Here is a 20,096-nt window from a genome sequence, read left to right as displayed (position 1 = left end):
GAGAAACTTCTTTACCCAGAGAGTGGTGGCTGTGTGGAATGCTCTGCCCCAGAGGGCAGTGGAGGCCCACTCTCTGGATTCATTTAAGAAAGAGTTGGATAGAGCTCTCAAAGATAGTGGAATCAAGGGTTATGGAGATAAGGCAGGAACAGGATACTGATTAGGAATGATCAGCCATGATTATATTGAATGGCGGTGCAGGCTTGAAGGGCTGAATGGCCTACTCCTGCACCTATTGTCTATTTTTAAAAAATTGTAAGCCTTCTGCCTGAGGCAATATCTGTTAGCTATTATCAGACTGGCCCCAAAACCCTTCAACCCACAGACTTTTTGGAGTCTGCGTCATTTATGATCTCTCTGGAAAAAAAAGCCAAAGACAGCATAACCTTAAGGAGCAGCTTTGTCACATGTCTCCCCCTTATGGCTTCATTTTAAAATCCCTTAGTACTCTAAAACACAGATATACATTACATTGTCTATAAACATGCAAACTTGCACAACTGCATTCTGTTTCAGTCTGTTATTTCTGCCACCGAACACCTCCATTTCTCATTCAAGTCTCAACATTGCGTCAATCACGTTTTCGTGTCCTGCCCAATTTTCAAATTGAATGGCTATAACAACAAGCTCCATGTAAACAGTCTGGCAGTTTTGTCTTTGGGTTTCTCCACAAACTTCAAGTGGTTATGATCAGTGGTATATGATTGCCTCAGATTCTTTACTGGCAACATAAAACACTAATACAAAAACCAAGCTCAAAGTCTCTTTCTCAACTGTTGAATATTTCTACTGAAGAATGTTCAATTTCCTGGAGAAATAGCTGATAGGTCTTCCTATCTTTTCATTGTCTTCTCGTAACAGCACAACACCGTCACCCACATCATTTGAATTAATAGCCACCTTGAATGGCTTGGCGTAATTAGGCGCTGCTAATACTGAAGCAGTGGTCAACACAGATTTCGATCTGTCAAATGCCTTCAGACAGTTCACTGTCCACTGAAATTTCTTGCCTTTCTTTAGCAATTCAGTGAGTGGAGCAGCCACACTGCTAAACATTGTTATTAATTTTTAATAAAATCCACTCAATCCAAGGAACCAGAATACTGCTCTTTTTGTCAATGGATTAGGAAAATCCCCAATTATCTTTGTTTTTGCATCCTATAGAGCCATTTGTCCACACCTAATAACATGGCACAGGAAGGTACTTGGGCTTTGGCAAATTCATTTTAGCCAGGTTTATCACCAAGCTTGTCTTCCTAAATTGATCCAACAAGTCTGATAAATGTTCCTTCACATATGACTAAAAATCACCAGGTCATCAATATATGATACAATTGGGCAGTCTGACAATGACTTTAATCGGTTAGTCTCTGAAATGTGGCCGGGGTATTTTTCATGCCAAACGGCATGACTTAAAACTGTCATGCCAAACGGCATGACTTAGTCCATTCAGCTATACGAAAGCCGAAATTGCCTTTGCTCTTTCTGACAAAGGTATCTATCAGCATCCTCTGACCAAGTCCAACTTAGACATATAAGTTGTTTGTCCCACCTTTTCAACAGTCTTTCAAATGCGGAATCAGATATGATTAGATTCGATTCCCTACAGTACAGAAACAGGCCCTTCAGCCCAACCAGTCCACACTGACCCTCCGAAGAGTAACCCACACAGACCTATTTCCCTCTGACTAATGCACCTAGCACTATGGGTAATTTAGCATGGCCAATTCACCTGACCTGCACATCTTTGGACTGTGGGAGAAAACCAGAGCACCCGGAGGAAATCCACGCAGACATGTGGAGAATGTGCAAACTCCACACAGACAGTTGCCCGAGGTTGGATTTGAACCTGGGACTCTGGTGCCTGTGAGGCAGCAGTGCTAAGCACTGAGCCCACCGTTCTGCCCGTATATGCATCAGTCTTTGTAACTGCATTGACTTTGCGATAGTCCACACATAACCATTGGGTACCATCTGGTTTTGGCACCATTACTATGGCTGACTCCAGTCACTAACTCACTTCGAGAGCATGCATTTAATCTCCTTTTGAACCTGTGCCAACTTTAGAGGCTTATTCCTATAAGGACATTGCTTAATCAGAACAGCAGCTCCTATATCTACATCATGTATAATTAGGTTAGTACTTTCCAGCTTAATTCCACATACTTCCCCATGTAATAGTAATAACTTTCAGGTCATTTTGATTTTCTTCTAAGATAACTCAATTTATTCTAATTTTTAAAAAATTCCTCATTGTCCAATTCAGAATCCTCTGAACTTGGATCTTCAATCTGTTGTAGTCAATAACATTCTCCTCTTGCTTTACTTCCCTGTCAAAATACCTTTTGAGCATATTCACATGACACACATTTCTTTTTGTCAAGAGTTCCTATAAAGTAGTTCACCTCACTCAATTTCTTTTCGGCTAAACCTTGCTTTTAAAAAGGTTCACCTATCACTGGAACACTAATAGCTTATCCCTGACAGCAATTTTGCGAATTTTTGATTTCTTGTCTGCTTCCTGTTTCATTTCTTGTCTAGCCAACTTCCCTGCTCTATTTAATCGGTCCCGAAAATTTGATCCATAGTCCACCTAAATGGTCTCTGAATTCTGAATTTATCAATTTTAATGATCCTCTCATTTCATGCCCAAAAACTAATTCAAGTGGACTGAATTTAGTTGATTTATTTGGGGCATCTAAATCTTGACTACAAGCTATCAACATGGTCTTGAATGTCTGATGCCACCTTTCTAGCAGTCCCTGCAATTCTAGATGGTAAACAGTAGTTCTGAATTGTTTTATTTCTAAATTATCCCAGGAAGTTATGGATAGTTTTGATGTGAAGTTTGACCCTTAAATTGGACTCTCTCTCTGTGGGTAGTCCGTATCTAGTGAAAAATTTGAATAATTCCTCTACAATCCTTTTAGCTGTAATATTGTGTAATAGAACATCCTCTGGAAATCTAGTCGACAATCCATATTGTTAACAAATACCGATGCCCACTTTTTGCTTTAGGTAGGGATATACGCAATCAATTAAGACTTTTGTAAAAGGCTCCTCAAATCACAAATAAGTATTAAAAGTGCAGGTTTTATTACTGCCTGTTTTCCAATTACCTGACATGTCTGGAAAAATTCAACTACACCGTTGGACATTCCAGGCCAGTAAAAGTATTTTTGTATTTTAGCTTGAGTTTCTTTAACTCGTAAATGATCCCCTAGAGGTGCCAGTAGCAACAGCTCCTTTCTATAACCCACTGGCAATATGATTTGATGAACTTCTGCCTATTTTTCATCTGCCTGAATACATGATAGCCCTCATTAAGACAATTTTTTTTAAAAGAACAATATTCAGGGATACTATCAGATTCATTTTGTGTATGCCTTTGGATACAGTTGCTTTATATTTTCATCCTTCTACTGTAACTCCGTTAACTTATCAGAGCTAAAGATGTCTGCTTTGTCATCTATCTGCTCCTGGCTTGTCTCAACCATCTAATCAAACAGGATTTCTGCTAATTCCACTTTGATTTTCTTATCTTTGATCTCTCCTGTTTAAACTGGTGACTTTGTGGCCTCATTACCACACAGTCAGGAAAAATCCCAGGATGTGTCCTACAGTAGTTCGGTTGCGTGCGCTTCCACTGGCTTTTCAAACCACAAGTAGGTAGCATTCCTACCTGTGAACCAGCTATATCATTAGCAAGGTCAAATTGTATTGCTGGAGCTAAGGGTTTGTCCAGTACTCCTACCACAACTTCTCCCTCTTCACTGGACACTAACCTCACTTTACATAATTGAGCGCATCTTGTCTCAGCTCGAATTCCTGTTACTAGCACTTTTTCTGGCAATAGACCTTAATAAGGTACATATCTCCTCACCTTTGAACATCACAGATGGAGAGGATCTGGTGTCTCTTAATATTGCAACCTCTTTACCGCCTGCTCCTGGCCTATGCAAATAAAATTTATCTACTCAGGTACATGGTTTAAGAAGATCTGCCACTTCTTCCTCAACCAACCTCCAACCAGGTTGTACATTCTGGTGTACTATCCTTCTGGCCTTCTATCCTCCATTGTACTTTTAGTTAACACTTCAACAAAATTCCCTGGCTTTTCCTGTTTTCCTACATCTGGCTTTCCAGTGCTCTTCCTAACCCACCAACATTTATTTTGTGTGACCTACTTTATTGCATTGAAAACACCAGAGCTTTTTAACTTCTCCTTCCCCTTTAAAGGGTTTCCTTTTCACTGTGGTAAGTTACCCTTATGATCTTTAGAAATCTACCTTTCCTTTTCCACATGAGGATTTCTCTTTTTGCCAATTTTTACCCCTCACTGACTTCAATCATCAGCCATTTTAGCTGATCTTGCCGTTTAACTGTTTGCTCTTCCATATGGGTTCTCACTACTTCAGAAAGTGAATTTTTGAACTCCTGTCTAAGTGCCAGTTTTTGAAGTTCCAGCTCCCCCTCACTTCCTTCCCTCTCTGCTCTCTTTTTGTCTTTGCTCTGCTTTTAATCATAATTCAAACTGTTTCATTTCGGTTGCTTTTTCCTTGTCTTTTGCCTCTAACTCAAGCTGCTTCATTTTCAATTGAATTTTAATCACCTCTAACGATTCTGATAGCATTTCCAGCAAATTTAAATACTGAGCTATTGCTGTAATTATCTCTTTCTTCCTCATGGAAGGAGGGAGCTCCAACCCCAACTTGTCTGCTAATTCCAGCAGCTTGGCCTTATTCACCTTTTGTAAAACTCCTATGGTCACTTCTTCCACCCTCAGAAACCACCTGGTGACTGAAAGAGCCATTGCTATGCCAAACACTGTTTAAACCAGCCAAACTGAACACCCACCACTCGCTGCCTTCGAGTCCAACAACCTCAGTCCCGATCTGGAACTACAGAACAAACCCCGCAAAGAGCCCCAATCTGTTATGGACCAGGCCAGACCTCCCCCCAAAACATTTCAAGAAAGTAGCCCAGACCCTAACTTTGCTAGTTGTTTTAAGCAGGTGGAAAGTGGATATTCCAGGAGAAACGCCGCTGGTTAAACCCCTCAGTTTAAAACAAAACAGAATTTATTTACAAGATTACTGAATGAAACACAAACAACAGAAAGCAGAGTACCAAATAACTTAATCTCTCCGAAAAACCAACTGATCATCCAAAATTAATGATGCTGAGCCAAATACTTACAACAGTATCCATAAACACCTCTTGACACAAGAGGATAAACTGAACTGGATAGGAGTCAGAGAGAACGTACCAGCCTGGAAACGCTCCTTTGGGTCTAGCAGGTTTTTCCACACTACTGCTAAAAACCAAACCAAACCAAACTAGAAAAAAATACTGAGCTGGGAGAACTGCCACTCTCCTTTCATTGTACAAGTGTTATTTTTAAACCTGAAAGCCTTCAGCATGAGGCAGTATCTGTTGGCTATTATCACATTGGCCCTAAAACCCTTCAACCCCAGACTTGTCTCATTTACAACTTCTCTGGGAGGAAAAAAAAGCCAAGTGCAGCATAACCTTGGTAAAAGAGTAGCTTCGTCACATGCTGAACAGAGGACTCAGATTCCTCTTTGAAATCCCTCCAGTCACATCCTCAAAAAACCCTAGTGTTTGTCAGACATGATTTCCCATACACAAAGCCATCTCTAATGATGGCTCCCACGCTCTCTCTGATCAGTCTCTGCATCTCCAAATACAAGTAAATCCCAACTCTCAGACCCCCCCCCACAAAATGTCGCTCACAAGTCTATACTTTTCAGGCTTGTCCTTACGGCCCCTCTTAAATAAAGGCACAACATTAGCCAACCTCCAGTCCTTCTGCATCTTACCCATGGTTGTAGATGATACAAATCTCTCTGCTAGGGGCCCTGGAGTTTCTTTCCTAGCTTCCTGCAAAGTCCCTGATCAGGTCCTGGAGATTTATCCACCTTTGTTTTTTCAAGGCCTCCAGCACCTCCTCTTCTGCAACCTAGACTATTTTCAAACCATCAATATTTGTCTCCTCATTCTCCTCTCCCTGCCAAGTACCCTAGTCTCCATTTCTTTCTCCACAGTAAATACTAGCAAATAATCATTTCATGTCTCTCCCATCTCCAGTGGTTCCACACACAGAAGGCCTCCTTGATCTCCTAATCTTGTTGTTGTTTTGCTCTTAAAGAACTTGTGCGATCTCTGTGGATTATCTTTAACCTATCTGCCAATGCTATCTCGTATCCACATTAAGGTCTTCTGATTTTCCTCTTAAGAATGCCCATACACCCTTTATAATCTTAAATAAATTCACTTCGTCACAGTTGTCTATACCTGACATGGCTCCTCCTTTTTGAGACTCATAGGTGTCTACTTTTCCAGACAGTCTGTCATTTGGGATCTTTTCAAATGACAACATAAAATGTGTTATTCTTATCAACTCTCCTTTTTACCTCCTCAAAAAAATGTTATTCAGGCAACATTCCCCCAACAAATCAGTGCCCACTTTCCTCAATTAACCCATGCTCTAATACTTCCTTTCAGAAATTCTTTTCCCAGTATTTTACCTACAAATGAAGTTATGCTTGCAATTACTCAGTTTGCCCTTAAAAAAAACAAACTGTACATCACAAATATCTAAATGACATCAGGCCTGCACTGAAAGAAAATGAAAATTATGGTCAGTATAAGGGAATGCTTACTGTAACTCCAACCAAAACTCCCATTTGCACATGAGCCTTGCTTTAAAAATCCTTAGAAATTAAACTTAAATTTAGATGTTTAGTTGTTGGTCTATTTCAAAGGAAGTCTTTCATCTTATAACTGATATACAAATCAATTCCTTTGTATGTTTATATTTTAGAAAGTTACCATATTTACAATAGTGTATTTAAATAACTTTAGCATACATGGCACTTATGATTGCAGCTCAGTCAAAGATATATGTGCTCTTTCATGATACTAACAGCCAATTAATTAATTCATCCACTTCTGAAGTTAGGTAGTCTGTACATAATTAATAAAAAGTTCAATTTCCCAACATCGGAATGTCCAGACACCGAAATATATAAAGATAAAGTTTTGCTAATTACCAAAATGGGTAAATTAAATGATGAGAAAAATACTTACAATTTGTTCTGAGGATAATCTCAGTGACTTCTTGTACGAGACGGAACATCCCTGATTTGAGTTCTCTGATAATTTTGTGTCACTTGCTTTTGGTTCATTTATGTTAGTGGAGTCTTCATCACTAGAGTCGTCTCCTTCTTTGGATCTCATCAAACACAGTTATAAAAAGGAAAAACAAAACACTGACTAAATTGTAGCAAAAACCATGCATGAATTTATAATCTGTAGAAAAAAAATTCATATTTAGAAATGGTTCCACAACTAGTTTGCAGTAAAATCACAAATCTCATGAATATTAATTATTTCCTGATGTAAACAAATGGTAAATTTAATCCATAAAGCTACACAATTTGAAAAAAAATCAAATATAACTGGTAGTCAGACATCATTGCGACTCAAACATGCACTGCTCTTGCAGATTTTTTGTAGGTTTTTCCACCTGAATATGTGATCATTAGAAATATAAAATAATAGTGCATCCCTTCACCAGGGACTGCATGAACTAAATACAAAAGTATATCATTAACCAGATTGAGAACATAAGGAATGAGAGCAGGAGTAGACACTCATGCTGCTCTCAATATGGCTGATCTGCAGTCTCAATTCTACTTCCTGAATATTCCCCATACATTTCGATTCCCTGAAACACCAAAAACAGCTTAAAGTATACTCAATACTGGAACATGCACAATTCCCTGGCCTAGAGAACGGCAAAGATTTGCAACCTTTTGAATGAAGAAATTTTTCCTTATCTCCATCCTGAATGATTGAATTAGGTTTCTTCTCACATGAGTACAGTGAAAAGTTTACAATTCACCACTTTCGGTGCCATTTTAGGTACAAAACAAGCTAGATACAGATTTTTGGTACAAAGCAGAAAAATAAAGAAAACAAAGAAGTTAAACACTTAATAAAACATAGAAATAAAACAAAGAAACACAGTTAACAGTTCAACACCACAGTCCATAGCCATGCTGGGCTTACTCCTCAAGAGTTCGACCTCCCCTGCCCCAGGCTGCCTACATACTCTGCCTTGCAGCCTGCTTCTGCTCCCGGCACCACCACAGGTTGACTGCTCTTGTTCTCACCACCCCTTACACGAAGGCTGTGCCCTGTATTTTAGGTTCTTTAGAAAGCAGAATAAACCTCTGTCTGTTCAGTCAAGTCTCTTTTGAATCTATTAAGTTTTGAATTACATTAAGTCTCATTTGTCTGAACTCTAGAATCAAAGGCCTAATTTAATCAAACTCAGTATAAACCAAATAGGCATCCCACAAATCAATTTTTAAACCTGGCTACATTGGATGCAGAACAAAATTGTGCATAGTACTCCTGTATCATAAATTACTCTTTTCTGAATGTGACAAGTGGAATCTTGCAGGCATCTGTGCTGGGCAGACAAAAATAGATAAGTAAGCATATTATGAAGAGGATGCAAAGAGGTTGAAGACTAATATTGATAAGTTGAATGGGCAAAAGTCTGGAGGATAGAGTATAATGTGGACAAGTGTGAAGTGATACCATACAGCAGAAAGCAAAGCATTACTTAAACAGACATGGAGAGCACAATTCTGAAATGCAGAAGGATAAAAGTTTCCTTATGCAGGAGTTACAAAATATGAATATGTACAGCAATTGACTCATATGGCTAATGGAAATGATCTGAAAAGTAAGGGGGAATGATACGCTGCAGTTATACAAAACATTGTTGAAACAACATCTTGAATATTCTGTGGAGTTTGGTCTTCTTACTTAAAGAAAAATGTATATGAATTGGGGAGTCTTCAGAGAAGGCTTACTAGATTGACCCTGGAATGTATAAGTTGTCTTATGGGGCAAGGTTGAATAAGTTGAGCTTGTTCAGGAGAAGTGACTTGATAGAGTACAAGATCCAAATGACCTTGACAATTTTGACAGGGAAAGGTTATATCCTCTTGCTGATGAGTTCAGAATTTGGGGATAGTGTTCAAAATTAATGAGTAGCCTTTTTAGAACAGAAATGAGAATTTTCTCCCCCTTCCTCAGAGCATTGAGAAGCTTTGGAACTCTGCTTCAGTGGAGTGGTGATAGAGATTGGGGTCATTGAATATTTCTAAGGTGGAATTAGATAGATTTTCTCTAGGCAAAGGAATCAATAGTTATTGGGAAGAGATAGGAATGTGGAATTCAAAACACAAACAAAAATCAGCCATAACCCTTATTAGTTGGCAGAGCAGGCTGGAGGGGCTATACTCAATGCACTGACTAATAAAGGCAACTGTACCAAGCTCCTCCTTCACTATCCGGTCTGTGACTCTACCTTCTAGGAACTGTGAACCTGCACCCCAAAGTCTCTTTGTTTAGCAACATTCCCAGGAACCTACCATTACGAGTAAGTCCTGCCCTGATGTGCCTTACCAAAATATATCTCCCAGTTATCTTAAATTCCATCTACCATTCCAGTCCATTTGCCCATCTAATCAAGGTCCTGTTGTATCCTTAAGATAACTTTCTTCACTGCCCACTATTCCACCAATTCTGGTGTCATCTGCAAACTTACTAAGCATTTCTTCTATATTCACAACCAAACCATTTATTATAAAAAAGCAGTTGATCCAGCACACTACTGGTCACAGGCCTCTAATCTATAAAACAACCTTCCAACACAACCCTCCTCAAGCCGATTTTGTAATTTAGATTAATGGTTTACTTATAGCTAGAAACTAATAACCTGTATGAAATAGTAATTTCTTGTCAAGGTCAGAAACCTGGCCTGTGCTTTCTATCAACCTGAAAATCAGGTAGTCAGTAGATTTTGCATATTTCTTTCAAAAATGTTCACTTTTGTGATGACTCCGGGAAGAGCAGGACTTGATTTTTTACATGCTATTCTAGTGAATCATATCACAAAAGCAAGATAAAGATAGAAAGGACTGCACAGAACGCTGTCTGTTCCACAGTCAGTATCTTCCTTCCTCTTGTACCCTCACAACAATACTTGAGTTCTTGCTAAGTTCATGCAAGGTTTACTTCCAATTTAAGGTGATGAGTTAAACCTTTGAGGTACAGGGAAAATAAAGAGTTCTCTCCCTCATAACGTCAAGAAAGAAAAAAATATTAATTCCATTAAAACCAAAAAATCCTAACTGAAGGCTCTTCAGTGCAGTATAATTAAAATAATGGTTGTACATTGTGCTAAAGTATAAAGATTTACCTGCTGGTGGCAGAGTTTTGGCTTTGATCAGGTTTGCTGCTTTCATCCAATTTCTCTTGTTTTGCTTCAGGCTGTCAATACACAGAAATTTTATATAGAGATAATAACAAAAGACAGAAAATGGGAAAATAAAAACTGATTACTTCTAACCATCCACACAGTAGGCACAATCCAACCAATAATTAACCCAATTTGCAACAAAATGTTCTCTTTCCTTTCTTGATCACATCTGAGAGACCTACTGTCAATTTCTACATGGGTAGCCTGGTTAGTGGTCAACAGAAAAATTCACTAGTAGCTGAAGCTCTGTCTTCTGACCACCACTGTTTGCATTTTACAGGCATGAAAGTGTAAGCAGCAGCCCTGCCAGGGCAAGGGGAGTGATATCCTGATAAAACAGGTGTCTTCTCGTTCAAGGCTTCACACAAATAACTACCTGAAGTACAGTTACCAAAGTCTAATATATTCCTTACATAATATTCCTATTACAAGTTAAAAATAAAAGTTTTTAAAGCAAATTTTCACACTAAATGTTGAAAATTCAGGAAAAAAATTCAATGGGTAGATGCTTGGTCAAGAGTGAAAAATATTTAAATATCTGGAAACTAATATTCAAAATGCTGATTGTTAATTTAAAGAATTAGAGGTAAAACAATTTAATAAAATCCTTTACAGACTCAAATTTATCCTATTCCATCCTGCATGGTATATATTGGCAATAATACCTGTTTGACAGCATTGTCTTTCTTACGCCAGAACCACCATCTACCAGACTTCTTTGGCATCTTATCTTTCACCCAGTCATCAATTGTTGCCTATAGGTTACAGAATGTATGTTTTGCAAAAAACGTTGATATATTACATTCACAATACAGTTATACAAAAACAATGCTCCCCATTCAAATTCAAGCAACATTTACCATATTTTCATACTTCTTTAGATCCAGAGCTTGTCTATTTGATTTGCAGTGAAATGTTTTACATTCCTAAAATTTACACCTGCTATTTAGAATGGTAACAGCACAGGAGGCAGCCACTTTGCCTAACAGATTCATGCTGGTCAATTTGAATATGCTGTTCAGATAGTACCACTATTCTTTCTTTCATGGGAGAGGGAGAGCAGAAGATTGTAGTGAATCAATCAATCAATACAATGGATTTTAAAAAGATAAGACTTCCATTCATAATGCAGGTAGTTGACTAATCAAACATTGTATTGTCAATTCTAATTAGACCCTTGCTCTATTTCCACAAACTGGAACATTAATTCAGCAATATTAAGAGACTGAATGTTTCTTTTACCTTTGGTAGACACTTTTGGAAAGCCTGCATGCTGAGAATCATGGGAGCAGCTAATGCCCAATTATAGTACCTGTAAAATTAAATACTTTGCTTAAGTAATTTCCAGAGAAAAGAAGATAACTCAAACTGTGCGCCTGCAACAAAAAAAAGGAGACACATACAGGGTGGAAAATACTGTCACAATTTTGTTTACAGCAAAATCCCTAGAAACAAAGCCGAAGGAGTACTTTGTTAATCAAAACATTACGTAAAAGAAACAAGCTGCAACTCAGCAGTACAAACCAGTTTTCAGAATTGAGACATACGCATTCAAAACAGAGAAACAATGTGTATTTGTTCTTAAACACTCCCAAGGTCTTCCAACTTTCTAGCCAGAATAATCCTCATCAGCAATGTCCTGCAATAGAATTCATGATCCACTCCAAAGTGATTATAAAATGTTTGTGGTTGTAAAGAATAAATTAATTGCAGAAATAAATCTTACTCTAGATATTCTTTCCTATTATATTTTTACATTCTTCGAATTACCTGATGGCAATGGATTAAACAACACTGAATCCAGGGTCAGCTAGCCAACTGGATACAAAATTGGCTTAATGGTAGGAGGGCGAGGTTGGTGGTAAAGGGTTGTTTTTCAGGCTGGAGGCCAGTGACCGGCAGTGTTCCATAGGAATTGGTGCTAAATCCACTGTTGGATTTTTGGATTAGAATATAGGAAGCACGCAGATGACACTAAAATCAGTGGGACAGTGGACAGTAAAAAGTTATTTCAAGAGTACAACAGGATCTTGATCAGCTGGGCCAATGGGCTAAGGAGTGGTAAATGGAGTTTATTTAAGATAAATGCGATGTGCTGCACTTTGGTAATCAAAACCAGAGCATGACTCATACAGTTCATGGTAGGGCCCAGGGGAAGGTGGTTGAACAAAGAAATATAGGGGTGCAGGTATGTAATTTTTTTTGAAAGTGACATCACATGTGGATAATAGTGAAGGTCACAATTGGCACACTTGCCTTCATTGATCAGAGTATTGAGTATAGGAGTTTGGAAGTCATGTTGCTGCTGTATGGGACATCAGTGAGGTCACTTTCAGAGTGCTAACTGCAGTTCTGACCACCTTGCTACAGGAAGGATATTATTAAATTTGAAATTTCTGAAAGTAGATAAAATCTACAAGGATGCTACTGGGAATTGAGAGTTTCAGTTATAAAGAGAAGCTGGAGAGGTTGGGATTGTTTTCCTTGGACCATAAGAGGTTGAGGGTGACCTTATGGAGGTTTATAAAACCATGAGGGGGGATAGATAAGGTGAATGGCAAAGGTCTTTTCCCTAGGGTAGGGGAATTCAAAACTAGAGGGCTTAGGTTTAAGGTTAGATTAGATTAGACTAGATTAGATTAGTTGCTGTGTGGAAACAGGCCCTTCGGCCCAACAAGTCCACACTCACCCACCGAAGCACAACCCATCCAGACCCATTCCCCTACATTTACCCCTTCACTTAACACTACGGGCAATTTAGCATGGCCAATTCACCGAACCTGCACATTTTTGGACTACGGGAGGAATCCGGAGCACCCGGAGGAAACCCACGCAGACATGGGGAGAATGTGCAAACTCCACACAGTCAGACGCCTGAGGCGGGAATTGAACCCCTCTCTGGCGCTGTGAGGCAGCAGTGCTAATCACTGTGCCACCGTGCCGCCCAAAGGTGAGAGGGGATAGATTTAAAAGGGACCTGGGGAACAACTTTTTCAACAGAGGTTGGTGGGTACATGGAATGAATAGCCAGAAGAAATGGTAGATGCCGGTAAAGTTACAACATTCAAACGACATATGGGTAGATACACAAATAAGAATGGTTGAGGGGGATTTGGGCTAAATGCAAGCAAATAGGACTAATTTCGTTTGGAAATCTAGTCAGAATGGAAATGTTGGACTGAAGGGTCTGTTTCCATGCTGTATGACATTATGACACTATGAAGAATAAAGAAGTGTGCTGTATACTATTCTAATCTACAGAGACTGCAGAACTATGGGAAGAACTGAAAACAAAAGTGGGGGGGGGGGGGGGGCAGTCACTTTGATAGCACTGCAGTATAGGTTCCCCAGTAGTCAGATTGAAGAACAAATATGCAAGGGGATTGCAGATAGCTGCAAGAATAATAGGGTTGTAATAGTAGGCGATTTCAACTTTCCTAACATTGACTAGGACTGCCATAGTGTTAAGGGCTTGGATAAAAATAAAATTAAGTGCGTTCAAGAAGAATTGCGCATGAAGCAGGAATATGGCCCCACTACAGAAGGGGCCAAACTTCCCCTGCCTTATTTCCCAAGAGAAGATCAAGTGACAAGTGTTAGAGGGGGAGCACTTTGATCATAATTCCATTGGTTTTAAAACAGCTATAGAAAAGGATAGGTCTGGTCCACAGTGAAAGGTCCAAATTGAGGCAAGGCCAATTTCAATGGTGTTAGACAGGTACTTGCAAAAAGTTTTGGGGGAAGCTGTTTGCAGGCAAAAAGATATCTGGTAAATGGGAGGCTGTCAAAGGTGAGGTAGAGGGCCAGCCTGTTCATGTTTGAGTGAAGGGTAGGGAACCCTGGATGACTAGAGTTATTGAAGCCTTGGTCAAGAAAAAGGAGGCATATGACATATATAGGCAGCTAGGATCAACTGAATTCCCTGAGAAGTACAGAGGGTGTCACAATACACTCTTGAGAAATCAGGAGAGCTAAAAGGGGATACAAGATGGCTTTGACAGATAAAGTAAAAGGAGAACTAAAGAGATTCCCCAAGTACATGAAGGGCAAAAAGAGTAATTAGGGAGGGAATAGGGTCTTTTAAAGATCAACAAGATCATCCATATGAAGAGCCACAAGAGATGCACGAGATCCTAAATGAATTTCTCATCAGTATTTACCATGGAGAAAAGCATGGATGCTAGGGAACTTAGGAAAGCAAATAGTGATGTCTTGAATACAGTCCAAATTACAGAAGAGGTGCTGCTGGGAGTCTTAAAACACATTAAGGTAGTTAAATCCCCAGGATGTAATGGTGTATCCCAGGGCTTTGTGGGAGGCTAGGAAGGAAATTGCGGGGCCCCTAGGGGAGATATTTGTATCATCGACAGCCATGAGTGAAGTGCCTAAAGATTGGAGGGTGACTAATGGTGCACCATTATTTAATAAAGGCTGCAGGGAAATGCCTGGGAACTAGACCAGCAAAGCTCATGTCTGAGGTGGGTAAGTTGTGCTAAAGGAGATTCTGAGACACAGGGTCTACAAGCAATTGGAGGCGCAAGGATTCATTTGGGACTGGCACATGGCTTTGTGCATGGGAAATCATGTCTTACTGATTTAGTTGATCTTTTTGAAGGGGTGACCAAGAAAGTAGATAGGACAGTGCAGTAGACATCGTCTACATGGACTTCAGCAAGACTTTGACAAAGTAACACATGGTAGGTTGTTGAGTAAGGTTAAATCTCATGGGGTCTAGGGAGATCTAGCCAACTGGATACAAAATTGCTTTGATGGTAGAAGATGGTGAAGGTAGAAGGTTGTTTTTCAGACTGGAGGTCTGTGACAGCTGTGTGCCACCGGATCAGTGCTGGATCCACTGTTTTTGCCATTTATATGAATAATTTGATGAGAATTTAAAAAGCATGTTAAGTTTGCAGATGACACAAAGATTGGTGGTATATAATGGACAGCAAAGCTCATCTGGGAATGCAGTGAGATCCTGATCAATTAGGCCTGTGGGCACAGGAATAGCAGACAAAGTTTAGATAAATGCAAGGTATTGCATTTTGGTGGTGGGTCCAACCAGGGCAGAACTTACACAGTCGATGGTAGGGTCCTGGGGAGTATTACAGAACAAAGATTTAGGGATACAGGTTCATAGCTCCTCAAAACTGGAATCACAGGTAGACACAGGTGATGAAAAATGCTTTTGGCTTGCTTGCTTTCATTGGTCAGCGCACTGAGTGTAGGAGTTGGGACATCTTGTTGCAGCTGTACAAGATGTTGGTGAGGCCACATTTGGAGAATTGCATGCAGATCTTGTTGCCCTACTATAGAAAGGATATTATTAAACCAGCAAGAGTGCACACAAGATTTACTAGGATGCCACCTGGGCTAGAAGATTTCAGTTATAAGGGGATGTGCAGGAGACTGAGGGGTGACCTTATTGAGGTCTATGAAATCATAGGAGGCATAGATATGGTAGATAGCCAACAGCACTTTTTCCCCATGGTGGGTGGGTTGGGGGGGAGGGGGGATCTAAAAAACTAGATAAAAAGGATCCAGAGGGACATATTTTTCACACAGAGGGTGAAGTTTGTCTGGAACAGTCAGTTAGAGGTAGTGGTGGAAAACAGTACAATTCCTTCATTTAAGAAACATTGATACAGAACATGAATGGGATAGGTATGGACCAAACTCAAGCAAATGGGACTAGTTTAATTGTGAAAACTGGTGGGCATGGGCAAGTTAGGCCAAAGGGCCTGTTTCCATGCTGTAGACCTCTACGACTAAGTGATTAAATGCTTAGGGAAAGGTTATCCGATGTTTCATTGTTTACTTTATTTCCGTTTGCTACATTAACAGAGACAGCAACGTACAATCAACTGTGCTTTAAAATATACTGTCTCAGTGAAAATACATACTTCCCTTCACACACTCAATAAGGAGACAGTGATTAGATTATTGGATACTATACCTGTTATGAATTCTTAGAACGAGATTAGGATCATCTATAATCCCAGGATTTTCTGCAAATTGCTGATAGGTAACAAGATGTTGTAAGAATTTCTCTGCAAAAGAATACAAAATACCACTTAAGCGTTTTGATCTTAAATGATCCTTGTCCCTTCAATAGCCGATCAATAAAGTATAGTCGATTTTGAGTACATTACAGAAAAACTAATGATTTGCTGCCTTCTGCTCTCCTTTGTCAAGAGGAGTTGAATAATGCTACTTTTATCCAGTCACTTGCAAGTTCACATTTGTCTGGACCACAAAACATGATCCTATACTTCAGCTGATCTTTATAAGCTGTTCAAAAAGATTTGATTTAATTTTTCCTTTTAATGTTGTTTCTGGCTTTCTCCCTCAATGGGAGGAGTACCCAGACTACACCAAGTGCTTCCCCACATCAAAATGGCTGAAACTGGAAAAATACTTCTCTATACAAATTTGAAAAATATGGACAAAGGAGATAGGAAAAGACTACCCAAATGAGGATAGGATCGACAACAAGAGGGCACAGAATTAAGATGATCGGCAAAGAAGCAATGGCAGCATGAAGAAAAATGTTGTTACAAAGCAAGTCATTAAGACCTGCAATGCACTGCCTGAGTCGGGGTAATGGCAGGATTAGTCGAGGCACTCAATAGGGAATCGGAATATCTGAGAAAGAAGAACATGCAGGGCTATGAAGTAAAGGTGGGCTATCTTGGTGAATGGATCCTTCGGAGAGCCAGAGGCAGAAGGCTGAATAGTTTCAGTACAGGAAGAAGCCATTCTGTAATCGAACTGTTCTGTTACCCTGGGAAATCCTATCATTACATTGCCCAAAGTACATTTCTTCAATTTCACTAAACTTAATTTCTTTTTGGTTTTAAATTTTAGTTAAATTAGACATTGACTTATGATTCACGTAATAAAGGAAAAAAATTCAAATCATAATTATTCAATTACTAAGGTAGCTGTTTAAAAGAAACTTGGTTTGACACCTACATCAGTTAAAACAGATGCAGAGTTGGATATTATTGATTGCTTCACATAGTTTCATAATCATGAGCAATCTTTTGATGCTAAAAATCAACACACACACAAATGTTGCAAATGTTATGTCCAAGCTGACCATAGGACAACAGCAAATCAAAATGTGAGCTGACCAAGCCAGAGTCTTTAGTATACTGATCTCCACATTACCCAGGACGCGCTACTAATCTAGGCAGGATTAAAAAGTCCAACAGTTTCCACATTTCTTAGCAGGGCAAGGTTGGCAACTCTGTGTCAATTCCATCACCATAAGCTACGTCAATGATGTCAGCATTGGCTATTCATTGGATGACTGATGGGCCTATCACCCAAAGTCCTTCTGCATGCTCAATAAGTCCCTGGACACAGCATCTTCCATGTCCATAGCTCTGCCACAAGAACACCTGCAAGCAACATATGAAGCTGAAGTTGGAAGTTGGTAGCTGGTAGTTGAATCGCTGATAGCCGGTGATCTCTATAGGCTAACTGTTTGGAGAGGCATTGTAAGAGACAAGTAGAAGCTAAACGTTCAGCTGGAAAGAAGGGGGCCTAGAGAAAAAGGCCAGCAAGTTCTGTACACTCTCAGTCCACGGTCTTCCTCTGCAGCAAATATTGCAGAGGCTGCCATGCCAGAGTTGAGGTCTTGAAGCACATCAGATGATGTTTAAAAGAGTTGACCACCATCTTATGAAACAGAATGCAGTGACTCACTAGTGTAGGAAACATTTCAAGACAAGGGCCTGGACGTATCCAAATGCAATAAGTCTCAAATATCAAATGGGAGTTAGTGGTCCCAAGATGGATTTTTGAGTTGTCTAGCCATAGTACTAACTCTACCAGTGGCAGGTCTAAGAAATCCTGAATGGGAATAAATTTTTAAAATAAAATCACAAAACAACATAATAAATTAACAAAATATGCCATGCTTATAAACACATGAAATCCGATCTGTCCAATTACCAACCCAGTCGATTCTCAATTGTTAAAGTGGTGCAGAGTGCCATTGACAATGTTATCAAGAAACACTTCCGCAGTAATAACCAGCCCAATACTTAGTCTAGGTTCCAGGATAGCTCAGCTCCTGACCATTAAAACAGCTTTAGGCCAAACTTTAGCTGAGATGACTGACAAACCACAACTATCATCCTATGTGCCAGGTGCGACTGCAAACAGCAAAGAGTTAGCCCACAATAAGTGTTGATTCCAGTTCACTTTCACCTCACCTCTGGAATTCAAAATATCTGAGTTCCAAGTTTGATAAGAGTGACTGCCCGCAATCATACCAGCAAGAAGTCAAAGTGAAATGAAGGGAAGAAAAAAGACAGACAGAAAGAAAGAAACTAATTAAGGGAATAAAACACCAACTACAAATGGTAATTTTGGGCAAAAGAGGAGTGGGAAAGGTTTAAAACAGTAATCCAACTGTTCAGGAGAAATAAACTTTCCACAAAAAGTAAAGGAAAATAGCAAATAATAAAGCACTAATGGTGCATAAAAATACAAGGACAATATTGAAACTGAAAAATAAGGTATTGTTTAAGTACAGTGCTTTTTATTCACTCATAGGATTTTGATGTCACTGGCTGGGCAGCATTTATTGCCTGGTCCTAGTTATCTTTGAGGTGGTGGTGGTGAACTGCCAATCTAAACCACTGCAGTCCACATGCTATAGGTTGACTCACAATGCTCTTAAGGAGGGGATTCCAGGATATTGACCCAGCAAAGGTGAAGTAATGGTGGGCATATTTCCAAGTCAAATGACGATGGCTTGGAGGGGAACTTGTTGGTGGTGATTTTCCCATGTATCTGATGCCCTTGTCCATCCAAATGGAAGTGATTGTAGGTTTGGAAGGTGCTGTCTAAGGATCTTTGGTGGATTTCTGCAGTGCATCATGTCAACAATACACACTGCTGCAACAGAGCACTGGAGGAGGACAGGGATATTTGTGAAGCCTCCCCTTGCAGCAAGTTGCTTAATTGTCCACTACCATTCACGACTAGATGTGGCAGGACTACAGAGCCTACATCTGACCCGTTGGTTCCAGGCGTGCTTAAGCTCTGTCTATTACTTACTACTTCTGCTGTTTGACATGCAAGTAGCCCTGTTTGTTAGCTTCACCAGGCAGACACCTCATTTTTGGGTGTGCCTGGTGCTGCTCCTGGCATGCCTTCCCTCACTCCCCATTGAATCAGCTTGATCAAGTTTGTGTAAAGGTTGGGAGCTCAGAGTCATAGAGATATACAGCCCAGAAACAGACCCTAAGGTCCAACCCGCCCATGCCGACCAGTTATCCCAACCCAATTTAGTCCCACCTGCCAGCACCCGCCCCATATCCCTCCAAACCCTTCCTATTCATATACCATCCAAATGCCTCTTAAAATGTTGCAATTGTACCAGCCTCCACCACTTCCTCTGGCAGCTCATTCCATGCACGCACCACCCTCTCCGTGAAAAAGGTTGCTCCTTAGGTATCTTTTATATCTTTCCCCTCTCACCCTAAACCTATGCCCTCTAGTTCTGGACTCCCCCACCCCATGGAAAAGACTTTGTCTATTTATCCTATCCATGCTCCTCAATTTTATAAACCTCCATAAAGGTGACCCCCTCAGCCTCCGACACTCCAGGGAAAAACAGCCCCAGCCTGTTCAACCTCTCTTTATAGCTCAAATCCTCCAATCCTGGCAACATCCTTGTAAATCTTTTCTCAACTCTTTCAAGTTTCCCAAC

At 39.9% G+C, this 20,096-nt stretch overlaps 1 protein-coding gene across 1 annotated transcript in view; it reads right to left on the bottom strand.

The window, feature by feature from the left end:
* The window catches only part of lpin2 (lipin 2), a 104,711-nt gene that overhangs the window by 28,931 nt on the left and 55,684 nt on the right, over positions 1 to 20,096 (bottom strand). Inside the window, exons 9-13 of the mRNA XM_043689329.1 lie at positions 16,323 to 16,416; positions 11,609 to 11,678; positions 11,032 to 11,121; positions 10,307 to 10,377; positions 7,114 to 7,258 (exon numbers count right to left, since the gene is read on the bottom strand). Of these exons, the coding sequence (XP_043545264.1) occupies positions 7,114 to 7,258; positions 10,307 to 10,377; positions 11,032 to 11,121; positions 11,609 to 11,678; positions 16,323 to 16,416 (470 nt within the window). The remainder of the gene's footprint in view (positions 1 to 7,113; positions 7,259 to 10,306; positions 10,378 to 11,031; positions 11,122 to 11,608; positions 11,679 to 16,322; positions 16,417 to 20,096) is intronic.

The sequence above is a fragment of the Chiloscyllium plagiosum genome, chromosome 4, assembly GCF_004010195.1.
Source record: "Chiloscyllium plagiosum isolate BGI_BamShark_2017 chromosome 4, ASM401019v2, whole genome shotgun sequence".
Taxonomy (NCBI): domain Eukaryota; kingdom Metazoa; phylum Chordata; class Chondrichthyes; order Orectolobiformes; family Hemiscylliidae; genus Chiloscyllium; species Chiloscyllium plagiosum.
The sequence above is the reverse complement of the archived record's forward strand: the minus strand, read 5'-3'. Positions and strand labels throughout refer to the sequence as shown.